At 44.6% G+C, this 23,457-nt stretch overlaps 1 protein-coding gene across 1 annotated transcript; it reads left to right on the top strand.

The window, feature by feature from the left end:
* Positions 1–15,192: 15,192 nt before the first annotated feature.
* Positions 15,193–17,438, top strand: SEPHS2 (selenophosphate synthetase 2). The gene has a single exon (XM_028110258.2). It carries the CDS (start codon positions 15,337–15,339, stop codon positions 16,678–16,680), a length of 1,344 nt encoding a protein of 447 aa, XP_027966059.1. The 5' UTR covers positions 15,193–15,336; the 3' UTR covers positions 16,681–17,438.
* The last annotated feature ends 6,019 nt before the right edge of the window (positions 17,439–23,457 follow it).

The raw sequence follows: 23,457 nt of genomic DNA, 5'->3' as shown, positions 1-23,457 counted from the left end.
AGGAACTTGTATTTATTTATGGGAAAGTGGGAAGGCCCTTCAGATTCTCCCTGTGTTGTGAGGAAATCCTGCTCAGCTTGCAAGGCCACTTCCAGGGTCATGGCCTGTGGGATGCTTTTGCAGACACATTATAATCTGCTGCTAGGCAGCTGCAACGTGACAAGTTGCCTCCTGGTACTTAGATAATATCAGATAGTCTTTTTCAAATTCAGTTAAAATCAGATAATTCAGACTGACTCCTTTTGATCCTCTGTACAGCCGTTAAAATTTACATCTAATCAAATTCTTTTGGTTGTTCTGAAATTACAAAAAAGAATACATGTTTAAAAATTCAAACACTACAGGAGCATGTAAAGTACAAGGATAAACACTCTCTTTTAATATCCACCACCCCCCCACACACACTCCTAAATCTCAAAAATAACCATTGGTAACAATTTAGAGCCGTACATTCTTCTAGACTGAAAAAAATTTGTTAGTTCTAGTAATTAACCATACAAGTTGGACCAGTTTGTTCACCACAGAACATCTAACCCAGAATTAATAGCCAAATTGGCCCTTTCTAGAGTGAAGGTTTTCCTGTAGACCGTCTTCAAAATTTAAATTCTTAAATTAGGGCTTAAGTTTATAGAAACTTCAAGTGTATCAGTCTTAACACCTGGGACAGAAGGAATTCAGGAAATGATCTCAACGTCCCCACTGCTTGGATCGTAGTTTAGCTATATGCTTCAGTAGGCAAGCAACTCATTTACATATTTATCAGATTCCGGTTTTCAGTTTAAAAGAACAAAAGAATATTTTTTCCCCTGCTGTTTGAGGGCTAAGGCTGAGGAAGCTACAAAAGTACAAGTAAGCCCCAAGGATTCTAGAGTGTCAGGGGCTCCAAGTTGGAGAGAGCAGTTGACTCCCCTGAAGAACTGGGTTGCAGAGATCTCAGGCTGGGCCATGTGAGGAAATCCTGAGGCAGGATTTTCCTTACACACACACACACACACACACACACACACACACACACTTCGTTAGTCATGGGTCTTCATCATCTCTCAGATTGTCAGTTCTCTCAGGGCCCAATTGGGTTTCTCCAATTCCATTCCATTTGTTCAAATCCCCATCAGTTCCCATGTGAACAATTTGCAACCTCTACAGCTCTTTCTTCCTTCACTACCCTGCCTCTAGAGAAGGTTCTACCTCCTGGGGAATTCCAAATTAACCTCGAGAAACATGAGCATGTCTCTCTTAAGAATTACCTCAGGTGATTGATTCCCCCTTTTGCATACACAAGATCATGTCCAAGTTTGTTGGCATGGCTTTCAAGGGCCTCGTTGTCTCTCCATACTCTGTGCTCTAACTTAGCTAGACAATGACTCATCAGGGTTTAAACAGACAAAGTATCTAGAGAGGAGTCTATGAAACTCAGAGCATCCGCCATACTGTGACCCCCTCCCGAGGAAATTAGCTTCAGTAGGTGCTTTCTGCTTGATGTTATCTTGCCTGCATCAAATGAACAGTACAAAACCGATCGTGCTGGGGCGCTGGGCTGGCTCAGTCGGTGGAGTGTGTGTGACTTTTGACCTCAGGGCTGTGAATTTGAGCCCCACGATGTTGGGTGTAGAGATTACTTAAAAAATAAAATCTTAGGGGCCCCTGGGTGGCTCAGTTTGTTAAGCGACTGCCTTCAGCTCAGGTGATGATCCTGGAGTCCTGGGATCGAATTCCACATCGGGCTTCCTGCTCAGCAGGGAGTCTGCTTCTCCCTCCGACCCTCTTTCCCTCTCATGCTTTCTATCTCTCATTCTCTCTCTCTCTCTCTCAAATAAATAAATAGAATCTTAAAAAAAAATAAAATCTTAAAGGGGTGCCTGGGTGGCTCAGTTGGTTAAGCGTCTGCCTTCAGCTCGAGTATGATCCCAGGGTCCTGGGATCGAGCCCCGTGCCGGGCTCCCTGCTCGGTGGGAGTCTGCTTCTCCCTCTCCCACTCCCCCTGCTTGTGTTCACTCTCTCACTGTGTCTCTCTCTGTCAAATAAATAAATAAAATTTTTTAAAAACAATAAAATAAAATCTTAAAAAAAAAAGGAAAAAGGGAAAAGAAACTGATGGTGCTGGCCGTACCCAAGATCAATGCCGAGGGCGAAGGGTGCCTCAAATAGACTCAACCCAACAGATGCCAGCTCTCTTCAGGATGACTTGGTTGTTCCACTTACAAATTTTCCATTGTTCCATGGAAATGGACTCCAACATATCATCTCACAGGGGAGTGACAAATGAGACCCTTGACTGGGGAGTTCTGGGGTACCCAGAATCTGTGCATCTAAGATGCACTCAGTGGCCTGAATAGCTCAGGTCTGCTGTGTCTTTTGTAAGGTAAAATGATTTCAATTATGTCTTATTTTTCTAGGGGTTCATCTGAAAACGATGAGAGAGAATTTTCTCTTGCTCCACTGGAGAGAGTAAACAAGACTTTGTGTCCAGCCATTTCTCATCTTCATCATTGCTCATTCCCTGGTCCGAGCCACCATCACCTCGTGCCTGGACTTTGTGGCAGTCCCCTAACTGGTGCCCCTGCTTCCAACCCTGCCCCTGCTATAGTCTGTTCTCCACACAGCAGCCAGAGGGATCAGATCATGTTACTTTCTTGCTCAAAGCCCTCCAGTGGTTCTCCATTTCACTCAAAATGCAAGCCAGAGTTCTCATTGTAGCCTAGAAAGCCTTAACCTATCAGACATCTCACTATCTCTCTGAAACCCAGTCCCCCTCTTGCTCGTCCCTTTTCAACTACACTGCTGTCCTGGCTCTTCACTCATTCCATCACACCCCTGCCTCAGGGCCTTTGCACTTGCTGTTCTCTTGCTTCTCTTTCCCAAGAAAGCCTCATGGCTCATTCCTGCATCATCTCCTTTGAACTTTGCTCCTTAGCACTTGTAGACTTCTGCTTACACTATCTAATTTACTTATCCACCTGGCTTATTGTCCATCTTCCCTATTACAACCTAAACTCATGATTATTTGTTGTTGCTATTCACTGCTCTATCCCCAGTACCTAAAACAGTGCCTGGAGCATAGTAGGTAAATATGTAGTCAGCAAATATTTACTGATGAATGAATGCTCCTCTTGCTGCTGAGGATAATGAAGAGGTTTTTGCTTTCCAGGGTCTAGATGCTTAGGAGCAAGAAAGAGAGGTTGGGGGAGTTGAAAGTGGAGGCCCACATTAAATTATACATTTAATTTAATATATAAAATTAAGTAATAAGCTGGTGGCAGGTTAGCAATCAGTTGGCTCCCTTTAGAACAGAAACTGGAGGATGCAGAGGGGACCGGTCAATTCACAAGGGAGGGGAGAATGATGCAGACATACAGAGACATGGATGTCAGAAGAGATAATCATGAGGTCTATGAAAGGAGTGGTGACAGCTTGGAGGGCTGCCTCCATTCCTGATGGCCTCCCTAGTTCCAGTCCACAGTATGGCCATGCTGAACCCTTTCTCTTGTGGTGCTTAAATGAATAAAATGTTGACTAAGCAAAGGTGTGGCAGCAGGGAGCCTCTGGGCATGTTTGGGGACCAATGGGCCCCTGGCTGATGTAGATGGCAGCAGGAAAAGCAAGCTGGGGCCTCCCCTGCCCCCCACCCCCAATCCACCAGGCCTGACTGCCTACAAACCCAGGACAAACCAGGGCAAAGTTCTCTTTTCAGATTCACACTGAAGATTTGCTGGTGCAAATGCTGCTGGTTGCCATCAGCTGCTATCTCCTCGCCCAGGCTCCCCACCCACCACTTCCTCCTAGGTAGAGTAACATAGGCCACTTTGGTCAGGATGGTTCTAACAGAAATATCTGGCTCACCACAGTGGCCTTTCCCCTTCTTTCCACCTGCCAGGAGGTTAGAGGGAGAAACTCCCTGGGGAAGGAGGCTGGGCCTCAGGGGAGGGGAGGTCATTGAGGCCCAGAGGGACCCACAGTGGGTGCGGCACAGAGGCCACCACCCTATTCCAAGGCCCTTATGATCTCATGGCTAGGTGCACCAGGGCATTCTAAAGTCCTAGAAGCTCTACCTGGGATTTTCTGAGGGAGGGCTGAGCTGAATGCACCACAGGTAGGGATTTTCTACGGATGGCACTCTTGAGTATTCACATGCAGTCCACGGGGTCCTGTTGTCACTGAGTGACCTCACTCTGGAGGCTCCACGTCCAGCCTCTTGGCATATGGTTGATTGTGTCCAAAAGAGGCTATCATTCGGGGCCAGAAGCCTGGGATCCAGTTTCAAGCAGTATTGACTTGCTATGTTGTGCCACTACCTCCCTTCACCTCTCTCTGGGCCTTGGTTCCCTCCTCCCTACACAGCTCAGGCTTCTGCAGGACTCACCAGTCTGTGAGTTCAAACAGGATCATATGAATGTTAATACTCCCATGTTGTTGCCTTATTACCCCCACCTGCTAGTACAAGATCTCCCGCTTCCTGCAAAGTCTCTGCTATTTCAGAAAGTCTTCAGAGGTATTTCATTTGTACTCCACTCCCTTGTATGGGAGCTGCTCCAGGCTTCACATCTTGGCTGTAATTCTATAACCAAAACCACAGATACAACAATTCTTGGCTATTCGCCCCAAGCCCGTAAAACACCAAAGCTGTGGTGGAGTCAGGAAGAGCCTCTCTGCTTTGAGTTACCCTAAGCTCCAACTGCTTGGGCTCCAGTGTGTACAGGCTAGTAAAGAAGCCCTTTCAAGTTTTACTTATGACTTTCTCTCTTTCTGTCTCAATCTGTCTCTCTCTCTCCCCCAATCTCTCTCTCTCTTTCTCACGGATTTATGTTCAGGGAGCTGAGCCAGACCGACCTGCAGAATAGATACATGTACAGGAAGGACCACTACTCCCCTCTGACAACCAAATTTCACTCTGGGGTCAAGCTCATTCTAGTCTGAGCCTCCCCCCCTTAGGGCACTCTGATGCTCCCTCTTGACTAGGTCTTCTATTGGGTCACCCCATTAGTTCTCCATACACGCCCAGTTGTTCTGGAACTTCCAAAATGACCAAAACCCACATTTGGCTTACAATGGGGATATTGGTAACTCCAGCCTATCTTTTTTGTTGCATCAAGGAAAGTGAACTCCCTGCCATAACTCTCCTTCCCTGGGGAAAAGAAAACCTCTCCTGTCTTCTGAAGAGGTAGCCTGAGTCCGTTTAGAAAACAAGTCAAACAGAACCTGGAACACTTGTCATTGCATTACGTGTTTGCACTGTATAATGAGGTGAAGCGTTTGGGGGAAGCAGCAGCCCTGTTGATTATCTAAGTGTTAAGGAAGGCTTCCTCCCCGCTCTCACCATCTATCAGACTCTTCTCAATCCTTTCTGCCACTGCTCCTCCAGCTGAATGTTCCTGAAGCTCCATCAGGAGGTGTGGATGACTTCCTTCAAAGCCTTGGATGACTCCCTCTTAATTTAGAGGGTCTTGGCCAAATGTCCTGTCATGGCAAGTCACAGGAACCCATTTGAGCTGACAGAAAGCAAACGAATATCTTTGTCCAAGGGCTATCACAAAGCCCTTAGAAGAACCCAAATACGATCAGGTCTTCCACCCTTCTCCACCTCTTCAACAAAGGTTGAAGAAGGTTGCCCTTCAATGCCAACATCAGCCCAACTTTCCATACACTCTGAATTTCCACACTCTTAGGAAAGAGAATCTGGCCAAGCTGGGGTGAAATGTTCACCCTACAGTAATCAGCTACTGCCAAGGAAACAGGGTCCTACACAAAAACCAGCATCTGGCCACCTCACCCTCAACCTCTGAAGTTCTTAGTTACCTGGGCTAATGCTCAATCTTACTCCATAATTTTCTTTAGCTTCATGCCCTACTTTCTGCCCTCAATCTCTCACCAGCCTATCCCCTTTGCGTGGAACGTGCATCCCCATTGCCATTTGTCAAAACCTTCCCAGCCCTGAGGCATTGTGCCAACTTCTTTGTGCCATCCTTTATGATACCTTCGATTGGAAGTGTCGTAACAGGGCACCTGGATGGTTCAGTCACTTAAGTGTCCGACTCTTGGTTTCAGCTCAGGTCATGATTTTGGAGTCATGATCTTGGGATCATGATCCTGGAGTGGTGCGATCAAGCCCTGTGTCAGGCTCCACACTCAGCAGGGAGTCTGCTTGGGAATCTCCCTCTCCCCCTCCCTCTGCCCCTCCCTCCTCTCTTTCTCTCTTTCAAGTAAATAAATATCTTTTTAAAAAAAGCGTAGTAACAAAATTTCAGATTTGAAAGGGCTCTCAAATATCACCTAATTAAACTTTGGCCTACTGCACGAATGCCCCTTATATATTACTTCCTATGAAATTTTCAACCAGGTTCTCCTTCCACACCTCCCGAGACAGGATGCTCCTGACTTCCCAAGGAGATCCACTGCATCTCCTGCAGCTCTGCTTGTAGGAAAATGCTTTCTTGTATTACATGCGAGTTTGCTTCTTTGTGATTTCCATGCTTTAGACCTGGTTCTGCCCGGCTGAAATGCCCAGGACAAATCTGTTCTTTTTCTCTTCTGGAAGCCCCTTCAGAAATGTGGACAAGGCTTATGGGTCTCTCTTCCAGGCTGAACATCCTCAATTATATCTAATGTTCCCTGTAAGACAAAGTCTCAAGTCCTCTGACCACCCCAGGAAGAATGCCCATTTCAACGATCCTCCTAAAATCTGGTGCCTTGAAATAAATGTAACGAGGATATTCAAGGAAATACTTTAATTAAAAAAGGAAAAACTAGGGGTGCCTAGGTGGCTCAGTCGTTTAGCGTCTGCCTTTGGCTCAGGTCATGATCCCAGGTCCTGGGATGGAGCCCCACTTTGGGCTCCCTGCTTGGCGGGAAGCCTGCTTCTCCCTCTCCCACTCCCCCTGCTTGTGTTCCTGCACTCGCTGTGTCTGTCTTTCAAATAAATAAATAAAAATCTTTTTTAAAAAAAGGAAAAAGTAAATTGAGTATCTAACAATAATAGGAAGTTGGTTATACCAGTTGAATAAGTCCATTTTATGAAATACTATTCAGCCTTTAAAAAATATGGTAGATTTACATGTACTGGCATAGAAAGATTGTCATGATAATATAAGGAGAAGAAAAGCAAATTACTAGTGTGTGTTACATCTTTTTTTTATTAAGATTTTATTTATTTATCTGAGAGAGAGAGCACAGAGGGAGAGGGAGAAGCAGACTCCCCACTGAGCAGAGAGCCAAAGACAGACGCTTAACCAACTGAGCCACCCAGGCGCCCCTAGCATGTGTTACATCTTAAACACTTCATTTTTTGGTGTATACATTAAAAAAACTTGGTGGGGGAAGAGGGCTGTCTGGCTGGCTCAGTTGGAAGAGCACGTGACTCTTAATCTCTGGGTTGTGAGTTCAAGCCCCACGTTGGGTGTAGAGACTATTTGAATAAATAAACTTAAAAAATTGGGGGGAGGGTATTTACTGGACTCTACATAGTTATTTCTAGATTCTAGAGATGTCTTGATTATTTCTAGAGTATAGAGGATGACGTTTTAGAGCTCTTTCATTATATATGTAGTGTTCTTTTTTTTATGAAGAGCACACATTACTTTTATAATCAGAAAACAATAATAATAAAGGATTTGCAGTGCTTTGGTGAGCTCCAAATATCAGGGTGTCAATCTCCCACCTCATTCACATTCTTTCCATTTATTCATTCAACAAATGCTCTCTAAGGCCTTCTCTGCACCAGAGCCCATGCTGGGCCTTGAGCTCCTGGAATCCAGTGAGGCGTGGTCCCAGCTGTGAGGAGCTTACAGATGTTAGAGGGAATCTAGAATGATAATTGCAAAAACAAGGAAATTTCAGGGTTATGGGATCACAGGGGAGGGACCTCCTGAAGTCTTGAAGATAATAGTGTTTGTTGGGCATGAAGGGTTGTTGGGTAACTAAGAGTGGCCTGTGCAAAGGCCCTGAGGCAGAGAGAACTATGCTGGTTCTGTCCATCCCATACCCTACTCTATCTTAATCCAAGTCACCACCATCCTCTGCTGCATCATTCCTCTCCAGTCTGTTCTTGATCTAGCAGCCAGAGTGATCTTTCAAAATTACAAATACAATGATGTCACCTCCCTGCTTAAAACCAATCCTGTGACTTCCTCTTTCTCTTAGGACAAAAAGTCCAAGATTTCTTCACATGGCTCATCAGATCGGTTTTTCTTTTAAAGATTTTACTTATTTATTTGAGAGAAAGAGAGCACAAAGAGAGCCCCCCGCTGAGCAGGGAGCGTGGTGGGGGACTGGATCCCGGGACTCTGGGATCATGACCTGAGCTGAAGGCAGATGCCTAACCAACTGAGCCACCCAGGCGCCCTAACCCATCAGATCTTGCATCTAATCATCAGGAAATCTGTTGGTTCTGCCTTCAAAAAATATCCAGAATATGACCACCTGTCATTATCCCTGATGTAACCAAGTCACCATTGTCTCTCCCCTGGGTTTTTGCAGGAGGCTCCTCACTGTCTCTCTGTATCCACTTGCCAACCCTGTCCACCCTCACCTCAGCCAGACCGACCATGTCACTCTTCTGGTCTAAACCGTCCCGTGGCTCCCATCTTACCCAGAGCCAAAGCCAAAGGCCATCCCATAGTCCAGGGGCCCTGCACATCTGGCCTTTCATTGTCTCTCCGGTGTCACCTCCTCCTGCTCTCTCCCTCGCCCACTTGTCACCAGCCACACTGGCCTCCATCCAACACATGAGGCTTGCTCGTCTTGGGGCCTTTGCCAGGGGTGCTGTTCTGCCAGGTTATCCCACGAGTCCCTCTCTCTGCACCTTCCCACTCACCTTCTCGCTCTTTATCTCCATTTCCAAACCTTCCATTCCCTGAGTTCTGCCATCACTCTCAGTCTCTTTCTGTGCTGTGTCTCTCTCATTCTTATGGCAAGAGGTGACTCAGTATGGCTTCTCACATTTACCCCAGAGGCAGAGATGAAACTTCCTGCCCCATAAGGTGATGGAAGATGGTTAACAGTGTGAGGGGCTGTGAACATAGGTGTCAGTTCTCGAGTTTCCTAAGGGAGAGCCTAGTGCTGGCAGCCCCATGGGGCAAATGCAGGGGAGGTGGGATTGGGGGCTGAGGCTGTGCCTGGCCTGGGTCAGGCTTAGGTTCAGGGGCTGGCAACGGAGACACTGACCTGGATGTTGGGCCAGGGTGGTGGGGGCTCAGAACAATGGGGAACGTTTTGACCTCTGGGGTTTGAATGCAGAGTAACAGCTAGAGCAAAGTCAGATTACCTCAGTCCTACAATGACCTGTAAGGCCCTATGTCCTGTGCCATCCTCACCAACCTTGTTACACACCTGTCTGACCTCATTTCCTACAGCTCTCTCCACTCAGTGTGCACCAGTCATCAGGCTGCCTTGTTGCTCCTAGAATGCCCCAGGTATACTCCTGCCTCAGGGCCTTTGCACTTACCATTCTCGGCCTGAAACACTCTTTCCCAGATATTTGCATGCTATTCTTCTCTTAATTCAGGCCTTTACTTCAAAGTCACCTTCTCAGTGAGGTCTTCCCTGGGTACAATCACAGAAGACACATTCACATACCAGACTTCCTACCCTCCCCCTCTTCAGACTTCATTTTTCCCTCGATATCTATCTCTAACAAATGATTGATCTTATCTATTGCTATCTCTTTCCATTAGTATGTCAGCTCCATGAGGACAGGGAGTTTTGCCTGGCGTTCATTGTTATAACTTCAGTATCTAGTGCACAAAAGTTTTCAATAAATAGGGGGCACCTGGGTGGCTCAGTTGGTTAAGCGTCCAACTCTTGGTTTTGGCTCAGGTCATGATCTCAGGGTCCTGGGATCAATCCCCACGTCAGGCTCTCAGCACTCAGCACAGAGTCGGCTTCAGATTCTTTCTCCCTCTTCCTTTGCCCCTCCCTGCTTGGGCTCTCTCTCAAATTAAAAAAAAAAAAAAGTTTTCAATAAATATTTATGAATGAACCCAGCAGGAGTGTTGAACATCTATTACATGCCAGATTATTTTCATCCATTATGTTATTTCTTACTAGAAATACTTGGAATGATCCCATTTTTGTTTTAAAAAGTTAAAAAGTATATGCAAATACACAGAGCACACAGCTCCACTTTGCCTGGGGGAGTGACAGGGCTCCCCCTGGAGTTCAATATGAGGTAGTGGCTCTCCTTAACATTGAAGGAAAATGTCTAAAATCCACTCTGCTAGGCTGTTACTAGTACCTCTCTCTGGGAGAAGGGATTGCGAGTTATTTTAACTTTCTTCTTTTTTACTAAGCTGAATCTTGTGATTTTTCTCCAATGACAACATAATGATTTTGCAATAAGTTTTCTGTCTCAGTCAACAGAGCGCGTGACTCTTGATTTCAGGATTATGAGTTCAAACCCCACCTTGGGTATAGAGATTACTTAAAAATAAAATCTTAAAAATTTAAAAAATAAAAATAAAATAAAATATATTTTTTAAAGTGTACTAAACAGGGGTGCCTGGGTGGCTCAGTCGTTAAGCATCTGCCTTCCCAGGGTCCTGGAATCGAGCCCCACAGAGGGCTCCTTGGTCTGTGGGGAGCCTGTTTTCTCCCTCTGTCTGCTGCTCCCCCAGCTTGTGCTCACTCGCTCTCTGACAAATAAATAAAATCTTAAAAAGAAAAGAAATCTTCCTTCCAAAGAGTCCTGGTTTCTCGAGGTGCATGATGGGGGTTGTTAGTATTCTCAAGGGGAGGAATGCCCAGGATGAGGGATAGAGCACCAACCTTCAGGTTAAACAGACCTAGGTTTGTATTCTCACTAAGTGACCCTGGGCAGGACTCCTGACCTGTTAGGGACCTCAGTTTCCTCATCTCTAAAATGGAGCTAATAATGCCAATTCCCTGGGGCTGCTATGAGCATTAATGAGGAGATGAATAAGTGCAAAATGCTCAGCACCAGGCCTGGCTCATCATATGAGCTCAGCAAATTATGTTGCATAAAATGATGTATTCGTTCATCAAATGTCATTGCCATGTAAAGTGCCAAGGAAGCCAGGGTGGACACAACAGGACAGCCCCTGCCCTTGCAGCTTACAGACTAGTGGGGCAGACAGTCGTGGAATAATCACATGAATAAAGAATTACAGGGGCGCCTGGGTGGCTAGCTGGTTAAGTGGATGCTTTAGATCATGATCTCAGGGTCCTGGGATCCAGCCCAGCGTTGGGCTCCCTGCTTAGTGGGGAGTCTTCTTCTCCCTCTCCCTCTGCCCCTCCCCTCTACTTGTGCTCTCTCGCTCTCTCTCTCAAATAAATAAAATCTTTATTTTTTTAAAGATTTTATTTATTTATTTGACAGAGAGAGACACAGCGAGAGAGGGAACACAAGCAGGGGGAGTGGGAGAGGGAGAAGCAGGCTTCCCGCCGAACAGGGAGCCCGATGTGGGACTCGATTCCAGGACCCTGGGATCATGACCTGAGCCAAAGTCAGACACTTAACGACTGAGCCACCCAGGTGCCCTAAAATCTTTATATTTTTAAAGATTTTATTTATTTATTTGCCAGAGAGAGAGCACAAGCAGGGGGAGCCACCCAGGTGCCCAATAAATAAAGTCTTTAAAAAAAAAAAGGTGACTCAGTCTGTTGAGCGTCTGCCTTCGGCTCGGGTCATGATCTCAGGGTCCTGGGATCGAGTCCCACATCAGGCTCCCTGCTCAGCGGGGAGTCTGCTTCTCCCTCTCCTTCTGCAGCTCCCCCTGCTTGTGCTCTCTTGCTCTGTTTCTGGCAAATAAATAAATAAATAAAATCTTTTAAAAAAATTACAGACTATCCTAAATGCCGAGAGGAGAAAGTCCAAAGAACAAAGAGAGCATATAAACAGGGGCACCTGATCTAGTCACTTTTTAACCCAGGTGAGGTGACCACAGATAGTAGAGCGTTTTCATTTTTCCCTTAGTGATAGGAAGATCCTTCACAGGTACAATACACTGAACATTTTGCAAGGAAACTTTCATAGTTGAGATTTTCATACAATCCCTATACCAGATCCTAAGCAGAGACGATGACCCTCATTTTACAGAAGTGGAAACTAAGGTGTACAGAGGTTATATCACTTCTTCAAGGGCAGACAGCTCACTGACAGCAAATCTAAAGGTCAGCCAAATTCCAGAGGTCTTTTGCTTCCACATCTCTTGCTTTTTCATTATTTCGTGTTTCCTTTAGTATTTTTATTTTTTTATTAACATATAATGTATTATTTTTTTCAGAGGTACAGGTTTGTGATTCATCAGTCTTACACAATTCACAGCGCTTACCATAGCACATACCCTCCCCGATGTCCATCACCCAGCCACCCCATCCCTCCCACCCCCCACCACTCCAGCAACCCTCAGTTACCTTCAATGTTTTTAATTCTGAAATATAGCACATTTTCTTTTTTTTTTAATGTTAACATACAGCTTACAAAAAGAGCGTGGGAAAATAGATGTGTATGGTTTAAAGAACATCATGTAACTATAATCCCGCCCTAACCCCCTTCCCCAGAAGTAATCCCTATGCTAAATTTTGTTAATCATCCACTCTCTTATTTTTAAAAACATTTTTTGTCATTTTGCATCTCTTATCAATATATTATATTGATTTGCCTGATGTTGAACTCTATATAAATGGCATCTTAGTTTATGGATTCTTCTGCAACTGGCTTCTTGTGCCCAACATTTTGTTTCTGAGATTACCCTTATTGATGATGCCTAGACCTATCATTCATTCTCACAGATAAACAATATTCCATTGTGTAGTTACACCATGATTCGTTTATGCATTCCCTGTTAACAGACACACAGGTTGTTTCCAGTGTCCTGGCATTACAGTCTTCTTTTTCTTTAGGAAGACAAATGGACTTGTTCTTATAAAACATTTCCAAGATGTTACAACTTTTGTGAATTTAAATTCCAGCCCCTACATCCACATTAACAGTAGTTAAAATGAACAGCTTATCATCAGCCAGGAACTGTGTTAGGAGCTTCACACACATTTTAAAATTTAATTCTCATAAACACTCCATCTGGTGTCTATCATTATCTTCAGGTGAAAGGACTATTTTATAGGTAGTGAAATGGGTTCCTAGAGGTTAGACAATCTGCCCAAGGTCATTAGGAGAGCCAAGACTGCAACTCAGTCTAATTTTAACGTTCGAGTTTCTTCCAATTTACTCCATGCCTTAATAATAAAACCAAATGTAATGACTTACTCTAAGAGCTGTTAAGTATCTCCTATGTGTTTATGCTTTTAATTGTAGTAAAATACACATAACATAAAATTCACCATCTTGCCTTTTTTAAGTGTATAGTTCAGTAGTGTTAAGTACCTTCACGTTGCTCCTACATTCTTGCACGTGTCTCCCGAGGCACCTTTGCAAGAGTTTCCCTAGGGCATGTTTTATGGGTAGAATTGCTGGGGAGTTCCACCTATGGGTGGAATGCATGAATTTGTGCATGTTTGATTTAATCAGTTAAGGCCAAACTCTTTTACAAAATGGTTGCACCAATTTATAGTCCCATAGGCAGGTTGTTCTTTTTTTTTTTTGAACTATGTAATACACTCAAATATTTAAAAAATTTTTAAATTTTTTTAAATTAAAAAAAAAGACAATACAATGAAGAATCTCCCATCCCCAACCACCTCATTCCCTCCCCAGAGGCAATCAATTCACTGGTTTCTGGTGCTTCTCCTCCCAGAAATATGCCATTGAATATATTTTCCCCCCCTTTTACAACAAATAATAGTTTTCTATAAATATTGCTCTGAAGTTTGCTTGTTTCTCTTAACAAACATCATAGGCAATATAACCTGGTGGTCTTTGGAACAGATTGCTTGGATTCATATCCAGCTCCCTTCTAAACTGGCTATGACCTTGAGTAGGTCATATAATCTCTCTGTGCAGTATATTCCTTATCTGTAAAATGTGGAAAGAATCCTAACTCAAAGGTTTTTGTAAGAACTAAGTTAATATACTAAAGCATTTAGAACTGTGCCTCTTAGGCTTGTAACTGTTATCAATATAATTACATCAGTGTTTTCTCATTCTGTTTTAAGAGTTGCTTGGGTAGTCTATCATATAAATGTACCACGATTTATCTTAATCACAATTGATAAACATTTAAGTTGTTTCCAGTATGTTGATATTACAAACAGCACAGGAAAAAAACAAAAGAAAATAAAACAACTCTATCATTTCCCACTCACAGCTCTGAGTACATCTATCTGTAGGATAAAGTCCTAGAATTGGAACTGCTGAGTCAAAGGTATTATGTGCAGTTATATTCTTAATAGATATTGCCAAATTGCTCTTAATGGATACATCACAGATCCTCATATATACTAACTTAAAGAAACTTTAGAACAGAACAAGATAAGCCACATTGTTGTCCAGATGAGTCAACTGATTCCGGGAGAGGGAAAGTGACTCACACAGTGGTGACTTAAGAGTCTTAAAAGACTTTAAGATCTTATTCTTTAAATGTAGTCTCTGCCCCCAATGTGGGCTGTAACTCACGATCCCGAGATCAAGAGTCGCATACTCTTCCGCCAGCTAGGCGCCCGAGTCTTAAAATGCTTTGAAGCCCATTTCATTTCATTTCATTTCGATTCATTTCGTTTCATTTCATTTCATTTCATTATTTTGATGCTACGGTTTGCTTGCTTAATGGTAGTAATTTAAAACCTAATTTCTCATTTTTCTTTCCGAATTTTTCCCTGGGCTATTTTCCTATCCTGGATTGGTCACGAGCGCTGTCAAATGACCTTAGGACAATTCTGACCGGCAAATCTGCCATGTGACCGATCTTCCTTGTCTTCGAAAATGCTGCACTTGGTAAACTGCCTCTAGGGGTGCAAAGTTCCGCCAGCCACTCCCTAGAGATCGTTTAAATTACAACTAGGGGAGAGAGCCGAAAATGCTGCACTTGGTAAACTGCCTCTAGGGGTGCAAAGTTCCGCCAGCCACTCCCTAGAGATCGTTTAAATTACAACTAGGGTAGAGAGCCGTAGCACTCGCGGGTAACCTCGCCGGGAACAATTTCGCAAGCTGCTGGTTGATTTGCAATTTATCTTTTAGACGAAAGGAAGCCCGCCTCTCGGTAGCGAAGTCGTCATTGGATGGCACGGCTGTCAATCACTAGGACTATAAGTAGGGGAGGCCGGCGGCTCCTCCCTCAGGAAGGCCAGGAGCGCGCGGTGTGCAGTGAGTCCGGGGGCGTGAGTGGCGCCGGGGAGAATCTCTGCGGTAATATCTGTTAGTCCGTAGTAACTGGAGTAGAAAATAGAAGGGAGCTCGCCTCTCCTCTTTTCCCTCCCTGCCTGGCAGGCGCGATGGCGGAAGCCGCGGGGACGGTCGCCGGCGGAGAGGTGGTGGCGGCGGCGGAAGGCTCGGGCTCCGCGGGCTTCTCTCTGGGCCGGGGCTTCTCGAGCTACCGGCCCTTCGAGCCCCAGGCGCTGGGCCTCAGCCCGAGCTGGCGGCTGACCGGCTTCTCCGGCATGAAGGGCTGAGGCTGCAAGGTCCCCCAGGAGACGCTGCTCAAACTCCTGGCGGGACTGACGCGACCAGACGTGCGGCCCCCGCTGGGCCTGGGCCTGGTCGGAAGCCATGAAGAGGCGGCCCAGGAAGGCGGCCTACCGGCCGGGGCCGAACCCAACCCCACCTTTCCAGCCCTGGGCATTGGGATGGACTCCTGCGTCATACCACTGAGGCACGGGGGTCTGTCACTGGTGCAGACTACGGACTTCTTTTACCCCTTGGTGGAAGATCCCTACATGATGGGGCGCATAGCGTGTGCCAACGTGCTGAGTGACCTCTACGCCATGGGCATTACTGAATGTGACAACATGTTGATGTTACTCAGCGTCAGCCAGAGTATGACTGAGGAGGAGCGAGAAAAGATAACACCACTCATGATCAAAGGCTTTCGTGATGCTGCTGAGGAAGGAGGGACTGCAGTGACTGGTGGACAAACGGTGGTAAACCCTTGGATTATCGTCGGTGGGGTTGCCACTGTGGTATGTCAGCCAAATGAATTCATCATGCCCGACAGTGCAGTTGTTGGGGATGTGCTCGTGTTAACCAAACCCTTAGGAACCCAAGTTGCTGTCAATGCCCACCAATGGCTGGATAATCCGGAGAGATGGAATAAAATAAATATGGTGGTCTCCAGAGAAGAAGTAGAGCTGGCTTATCAGGAAGCCATGTTCAACATGGCTACCCTAAACAGAACTGCTGCTGGATTAATGCACACGTTTAATGCACACGCAGCCACGGATATCACAGGCTTTGGCATCCTAGGACACTCTCAGAACCTTGCAAAACAACAAAGAAACGAGGTGTCCTTTGTCATTCATAATCTGCCAATTATTGCCAAGATGGCTGCCATCAGCAAGGCCAGTGGGCGCTTTGGGCTCCTTCAAGGAACCTCAGCAGAAACTTCTGGGGGATTACTGATTTGTCTGCCAAGAGAACAGGCAGCTCGCTTTTGTTCTGAAATCAAATCTTCCAAGTATGGAGAGGGTCACCAAGCATGGATCGTCGGTATTGTGGAAAAGGGAAACCGGACAGCCCGGATCATTGACAAGCCTCGAGTTATTGAGGTCCTACCTCGTGGGGCCACTGCTACCGCTCTTGCTCCTGACAATTCCAGTGCCTCCTCTGAGCCTAGTTCGTGAGATGGAATAGCAGAAGTTGTTTGGACCTTAGAGCCTCTGTACACGATCATTAACGATTCTCAGAACTTTATTTTAAGAAGAAATTTCCAAAGAAGGTTGCCTGCATAGTAGTTCCAGCAGCCTTTTCGAGGTGATTTGAATCAGCCCATCCCAAGCTGCACATTCCAAGGCCAGAAGTAATATTTTGGACTTCGGGGGGAGGTTTGTTCATCTCGTATGTGTAAAAGGAGCAGAAAAACCTCTTTCCAAGAGGTTACTTCTTTCCAAGAGCAAGATGAGGCTATTCTGGTTTGAGGGATTTTTTTCTTGGCACTGGGTTGTCTGCACAGGGAGTGAGGTTATTTATTAGAATTACATACGCACCAAAAAAAGGTAAATTGCAAAATGATTTAGATCAGAAGCAAATAAGATTGGACCAATACTGTTGGTAAATCTAAATTGTTAAGAGAGATCTTACATGCATTGTCAAATTCTTTATTAGATTTTTCTGAAGTACTGGCTCTTTCCTGCTCTGGACAAGAATTGAGCAGCTTGTCCAATGACTGGGAAAGGAGGACCTGCAACCATCTGATTTGGTCTCTGTTAATGACGTCTCTCTCTCTAAACCCCTTTAAGGACTGGGAGAGGCAGAACAAGCCCCAGAGCCCAAACCTTGGTGGTCATTAAGATGTTCAATCTTGTGCTGAAAATTCCTGGTGATTTAATCAATAAAGAGTAATTTCTAGTGAAATAAATAAAAAGGACTTTGTGGGAAAATTCTTCTGGCTAATGTTTGGATTCTTGGAATTCTGAATCTTTTACAGTCATAAAATGAACCAATTGATACATTTAGAGTCTGGCAAGTGGAGAGTGAAGAATGTTTTCCCAGATTCTGGACTAGAGGATTTAACACCTAGATTTAGGTTTGCACCTTCCCCCTGTGTTGACAGCAGAGGACTCAAAACGGGCATAAACCCCAAGGACTAGCAGGTGGGAGAGGAAATAGCAAAAGAAAGGGGTCAACACTTCTTGGAAGATTGAAAGTAGGTGAAAGAAGGGTAACTGACTTAGCAGAATAGAGGAAGCCAAAGTAAATGCTTTCAGAGTTGGAGAATACTAACAGGAAGCAAGGCGATGTGCTCTGGAGGTACTAAGGGGTCAAGGGTGGGGATAAAGACAGATATTATTTGAAAGCTTCTATACAATAGGGTAATTATAATTAGATCTTTGAAGTTCACAAATCTCTTCCCGATGTCACATAGCCAGATGACTGCCTCTCACCTCTGTAGGTAAAGGGAGGTTTACTTTCTGGAAAATGAATTTTAAAAATACTGCAAAGTTGGGGACACCACAGTAAAGGACAGGGGGCCTGACCAAAAACAAGAATAAAGGCTGAAAGAGATTGCCCCAGCCCCCTTCCTCCCCTTAACTATTTTTTTTATTTTTTAAAAAATTTTTGAAGATTTTATTTATTTATTTGACAGAGAGAGACATAGCGAGAGAGGGAACACAAGCAGGGGGAGTGGGAGAGGGAGAAGCAGGCTTCCCGCAGAGCAGGGAGCCCAATGTGGGACTCGATCCCAGGACCCTGGGATCATGACCTGAGCCGAAGGCAGATGCTTAATGACGGAGCCACCCAGGCGCCCCCTCCCCTTAACTATTAAAAAACACAGTCCAGAAAGCTTATACCGCCTTTGCTCCTCTGGAGAAAAAGAAAGTGCCCAGGAAAAAGACCTATAAACATTTAGGGAGCCCCTAGTGAAAATCCCTGTACCAGGAAGCCTCCCAGTTGAAAAGTTTCAAGCACATTCTTGTCAATGCCTCATTCTTAAATATAAGCGGTCAAGGATCACCAGACATTTGAGGTAAGCCTCTAACTTGAAGTCAAAGAAACAAAAAACCAAGTAAAGAGACAGAACAGGGAGCAGAAGAAAAAAAAAAGAGGTAAAGAAGATAAAAGAGTTCATAAAAAGGTAATGAGAACAAAGCATTTAGAATATAAAATATAGCTAAAGTTTTTAAAATTCATTAGAATACTTAGAAGATGAAATTTATCAGAAAGTAGAACAACAAAAAGATGCACAATAGAAGAAAAAAATGTATGGAAATTAGAGGTAAGCCTGGAGGTTCAACATCTAGGAGGAATTCCAAAAAGAGGTAATAAAGTAAACGGAAGAAAAAAAATACATGAAATGATACAAGAAAGTTTTCTAAAATTTAAAAAGTTGTAAATACTACACATTTCTTGACTTCCCAGCATAGTGAATGAAAAATGACCTACATTAATTTTATTAAATTTTAAAATAACCAGCAATAAAGAGAAGTGTTTTATGTATATTAAGTCATTTGAACTGCCAACAACCCCATTTTGCAAATCAGGAAGCTGAGGTGCAAAGAGATTAAGAAATCCAATGTTGCACAGGCTAACAGGCAGTGTGAGTCCAGAGTCCATTATTAACTTTTTTTTTAGATTTTATTTTTAAGTAATCTCTACACCCAATGTGGGGCTCAAACTTACAATGGCAAGATCAAGAGTTGCATGCTCCACTGACTGAGCCAGCCAGATACCTCCAGAGTCCGTACTTCTAATCATTATGCTCTACTCAAACCTTCTGGGGGGGAGGGGAAGAGCATGTAGAAAGGTCTGGCAATCAGAATGGTATCAGACTTCTCAACAGAGAATTGGAAGCTAAAAGACAATGAAGTAACACCTTCAAAATCCTGAGGATAAATTATTTTCTCTGTGTAATTCTATACCTAGCCACATTTTACAAACAAGCACATTCCAAGGCCAGAGGTAAAAGTAAAAAAAAAAAGATATTTTTAGACATGCAAAGTATCAAAGTGGTTTCATCCCATGCATCTCAAGAAACTACAGGAAGATGTGCTCTAGGAAAATAAGGGGGCAAACTGGGAAAGAGGAAAACATGGGGTTCAGGAAACCCAAGCCAGCACAGGAGAAGTTGAAGGGAGGTTTCACGATAACAGCTCTACAGCGGGCCTAGAGAGCGAGCAGCCTGGAACAGGCACATCACTCAGGAAGAGGAACCCAAAGCCTCCCAGGAAAAGGAAAATGGACCTGTTTGAGTACTGATACATTTGATTTTGTGAAAAATTATCTTGGAAGGTTAATGGAAGATGTAAAAAGAATTAGTGATAATTATATAGAAAACTAGCAAATGAAAAAAAATGAGGCAGTTATCAACTCCAACAAAAAATAAAACCTTGTGTGACAAATGAAATGTAATCATATATAGTATTCAGCAATGAACATTTACATAGTTGTAATGTAAATACTATCTAACTACAACAATCATTTAAAAAAAAATTCAACCAGTTTTTCTCCTACTCAAAGCTCTTAAATCACTTTCCATACAACCCCTGCTACATATCTCCAACCTCATTTCATGGCACTCGGCTTCCCTCTCTCACTAAACTCTAGCCCATTAGCCTTCCTGTGGAGCTCCAAACAAATCGAGGTCCTTTGTATTTGCAGTTCCCTCTGTCTGGAGCCTCACCTCAGGCTCTCTACCTGGCAGGCTCACCCTCAATCCTGTCTCAGCTCAAATTAAACCTCATAAAAACCTTCTCTGACATCAGCCCATACCTACCGACTCCCCAACTCATCACCTCATTTATTGGCTTCATAGCTCTAACCCTAATCTATAATTATCTTGAGAATGTGTTAGTTTACCTTCTAAGTGTCCCTTTCTGCTAGTATGTAAGCTCCAAGATGGCAGGAGATGTTCTGTATCCCCAGTACCTAGAACACTGTCTGATCCATAGTTAGTGCTCAGAATATATTGAATAAATGAGTGAGTGAGTAGGGTAAACGCTGGGGACCCTAGCACCTTCTTTGTCCACACTTTCCTTGCTCTTGGTGTCTCCTAGTGGTGGAGGCTGGTATCACCAATCTCTTAAGACAAGGCTTTGAAGAAGAAATTCAGGCCTTGGTTCTGTTTGTCCACATACACAGCTCTCTAACTGGTTGGAGTGGGCAGTACAAAAGGGGAGGAAAATGATGGGATGCGTCCTCTTAGTTAACCTAGAAAAGGTTAGGGGTTGAGAGCAAGATAGGCATCCATCTTTTCCTTGGGGAGGAGCTGGGCAGCAAAAGAGAGGCAGCAGGTGGTGGAGGGGACACGGCCTTGGGTAGAAATCAGAACAGAATCACAAATAGAGGAAAGGAAGGTGATGGAAGAAAAGAGAAAGAAAAGGAAAAGGAAGCAAAATGCAGAAAAGAAAAAGGAGAGGAAGTTGAAGATAGAGGAAGAGAAAGAAGATGAAAAGACAGGACGGAAGGACAGAAGAAAAGGCAGTAGCAAGGTAAGCTCAGCTAATACCAAAAATATTGAGCTGCCTCTTTTACCCCCTTGTGGGGGTAGGGAGATTTATTTCACTTGCTGAGGAGCACTGGGAGGTACTGGTGAGCTTCAGCATTCACCTTTCTGGGTGATCTCAGAGAAGTCTCTGGGCCTCAGTTTCTTCATCTGTAAAATAGGCACAGCCATACCCACCTACAGCAGGGAAGTCATGGAGAGGATCCCATGAGACATGGTCCTATAAATTAGTATTTATTAGATCTAATCAAGTACCAGGCCCTGGAGAAACAAAAGCCTGACACTGCTTCTGTTCTCCAGGAGACTCAGTCTAAAAGGAGATCTAGAACAGGGACACCCATCACCCCAAAATCAAGATGAAGAATGGTAAGTGACATATGGATTAGAGTGGATTAAGTGCTATAGGTGGTCAAATTATTTCCTTTTTGGAGGAAGTTTAGGAAGGCTTCCCAGAGGAGGTGGCTTTGAAGCAGGGCTCTGCAGAATGAGTAGAATTTAGGTTTGGATATGCAGAGAAGGGAAAATGGGCATTCCAGATATGAGCAAAATTAGGGAGAGTGGGGATCATCTGGCTGGATTTAAGCATGGGTGTAGGGGAATAAGTCTGGATACATAGATTGGGGAAGGACTTCTCTCTCTCTCTCTCTCTCTCTTTTTAAAGTAAGCTCTACACCCAATATGGGGCTTGAACTCATAACCCTGAGATCAGGAGTCACATGCTCTACTGACTAAGCTAGCCAGGTGCCCTAGGAAGAGCTTCTAAAGGTGTTGGGGACTCCCTGGCCTGAATGGGCTAGCCTGGAGATTTCTCAAAACCTCTGTCATGACTCCCCCTGAAAAACTTAATAAGAACAAATACTTTTAGTTATAGTAGCATCATTTCTGCCATCCCTCAGTTCAAAACCAACAAGGTCAATGGCTCTACCTCCAATAAGAACAGCATTGTGATACAAACAAAATACACATTGTCCCGGCCTTCCCAGCACACACATGAAGGGTCCTTGGAGGCTGCCTAGGCCAGAGCCCCATTACATAGATAGGGAAATCATGGCTCAGAGAAAAGAAACAATCTTCCCAAGGGCATTGGTGCTTGGGTTCCCAATCATCTGACTCTTAGTTTGCCATCATCCTCTATTGTCTCTAGGATCTTAGCAGTCCAGTTTCCCTACCCCAACACCACCCACCCAGCTTATGGGTCTCTGCTACTTTGTTCTCCAATCGTTGCCACCTCTTCCACTCCAGTGTTTTCCAAAAGCCATACTGGGATCAGTTGCACATGGTTGGGCACAGTGGTGAAGGCATCCAAACTCTTGCATAACAGAAGGACAGTGTGTGCATGTTTGTTTGTTCCAGCTTGCCCATCCTGTCATTAAATATTTATTAGCCTACACTGGGAAAACACCTTTGGTCAAAAAGACTAGGGCACCCAGTCCCTAAAGGGATAGGCTCGTAAAGGCCAATCACAAATGTGAACCAAAAGCCAAGACCAAGCACACTGAGGCCCTGACTAAAGCAGGGAGGTCGGGTTGCTAAGATGTGTCTGAGGAGAATGGAGAAAAGCGAATGGATGTGGGGCTGAGGGTACAGAGTCTGGATGAAGGGTCCAGATCATGGGGCCAATTACATGTTCAGGTCTGTTCCCTCTCCTGCACGAGGGCCTTCCCCACCCCTCCAACCCTGTGCTGTGCTGGAGCTGGGTTTGCTTGGTCTTCCAAGGACAATGCAATGGAGCAAAGAACTGGGATGTTCTGCAGGATGCTTGGCAAAAGCCTTACAAGCTCAGTCAGGAGCTCCTAGAAGGAAGGCAGAGGCAGTCCCACAAAGAGTGTCTCCTCCTTCCTGTCAATCACCAAGGACCATCTGACCTGTGAGCTCTAGAAGTCCTGGTCCCTGACTCTTCAAAAATCTGAGATGCAGACGACTCCTGAGAAAGCTGTGTTTTACATTCCAGTAAAAGACTTTGGATTCTTGTCTGGAGAAGCTTCGCAAACCTTGGGGTAGGTGCTATGGAAGGTACTTTCAGTTCCCAGATACATAGGCAGCTCAATGTTCTGAACTTCAGACCTGTATGTCCACCTGCCTACTGGACGTCATCTAGATGTTCTAGAGCCATCTTAGACTCAACAGGCCCCGAACTGAATTCATTATCTTCCTTTCCACCTCAACTTCTGTGTCCTCTTTTCAGCAAATGACAAAATTATCCATCCATTCACCCAAGCCAGAAACCCAGGAGTTACCCAGGACTCCCTCTTTTCTCCCGAATCCCATATCCAACTTCCACGTTGCCTAATCCTGCAGCAACTTCTGTGCTCTCTTCTTACCCTGCAGCTCAGCAGCATCCAAATCAGATGTCCCCTTGTTTTGGAACACTTTCCTCCTCAGCCTCTATAACACCACACTCTCGATTTTCCTGTTATCTCACCTGTCTCTTCTCTTTTGCTCAACTGCTAAATGTTGG

Source organism: Eumetopias jubatus, unplaced genomic scaffold (assembly GCF_037043125.1).
Source record: "Eumetopias jubatus isolate StellerSeaLion01/CBP00866 unplaced genomic scaffold, mEumJub1_p1.0 scaffold_12, whole genome shotgun sequence".
Taxonomy (NCBI): domain Eukaryota; kingdom Metazoa; phylum Chordata; class Mammalia; order Carnivora; family Otariidae; genus Eumetopias; species Eumetopias jubatus.
The sequence above is the reverse complement of the archived record's forward strand: the minus strand, read 5'-3'. Positions and strand labels throughout refer to the sequence as shown.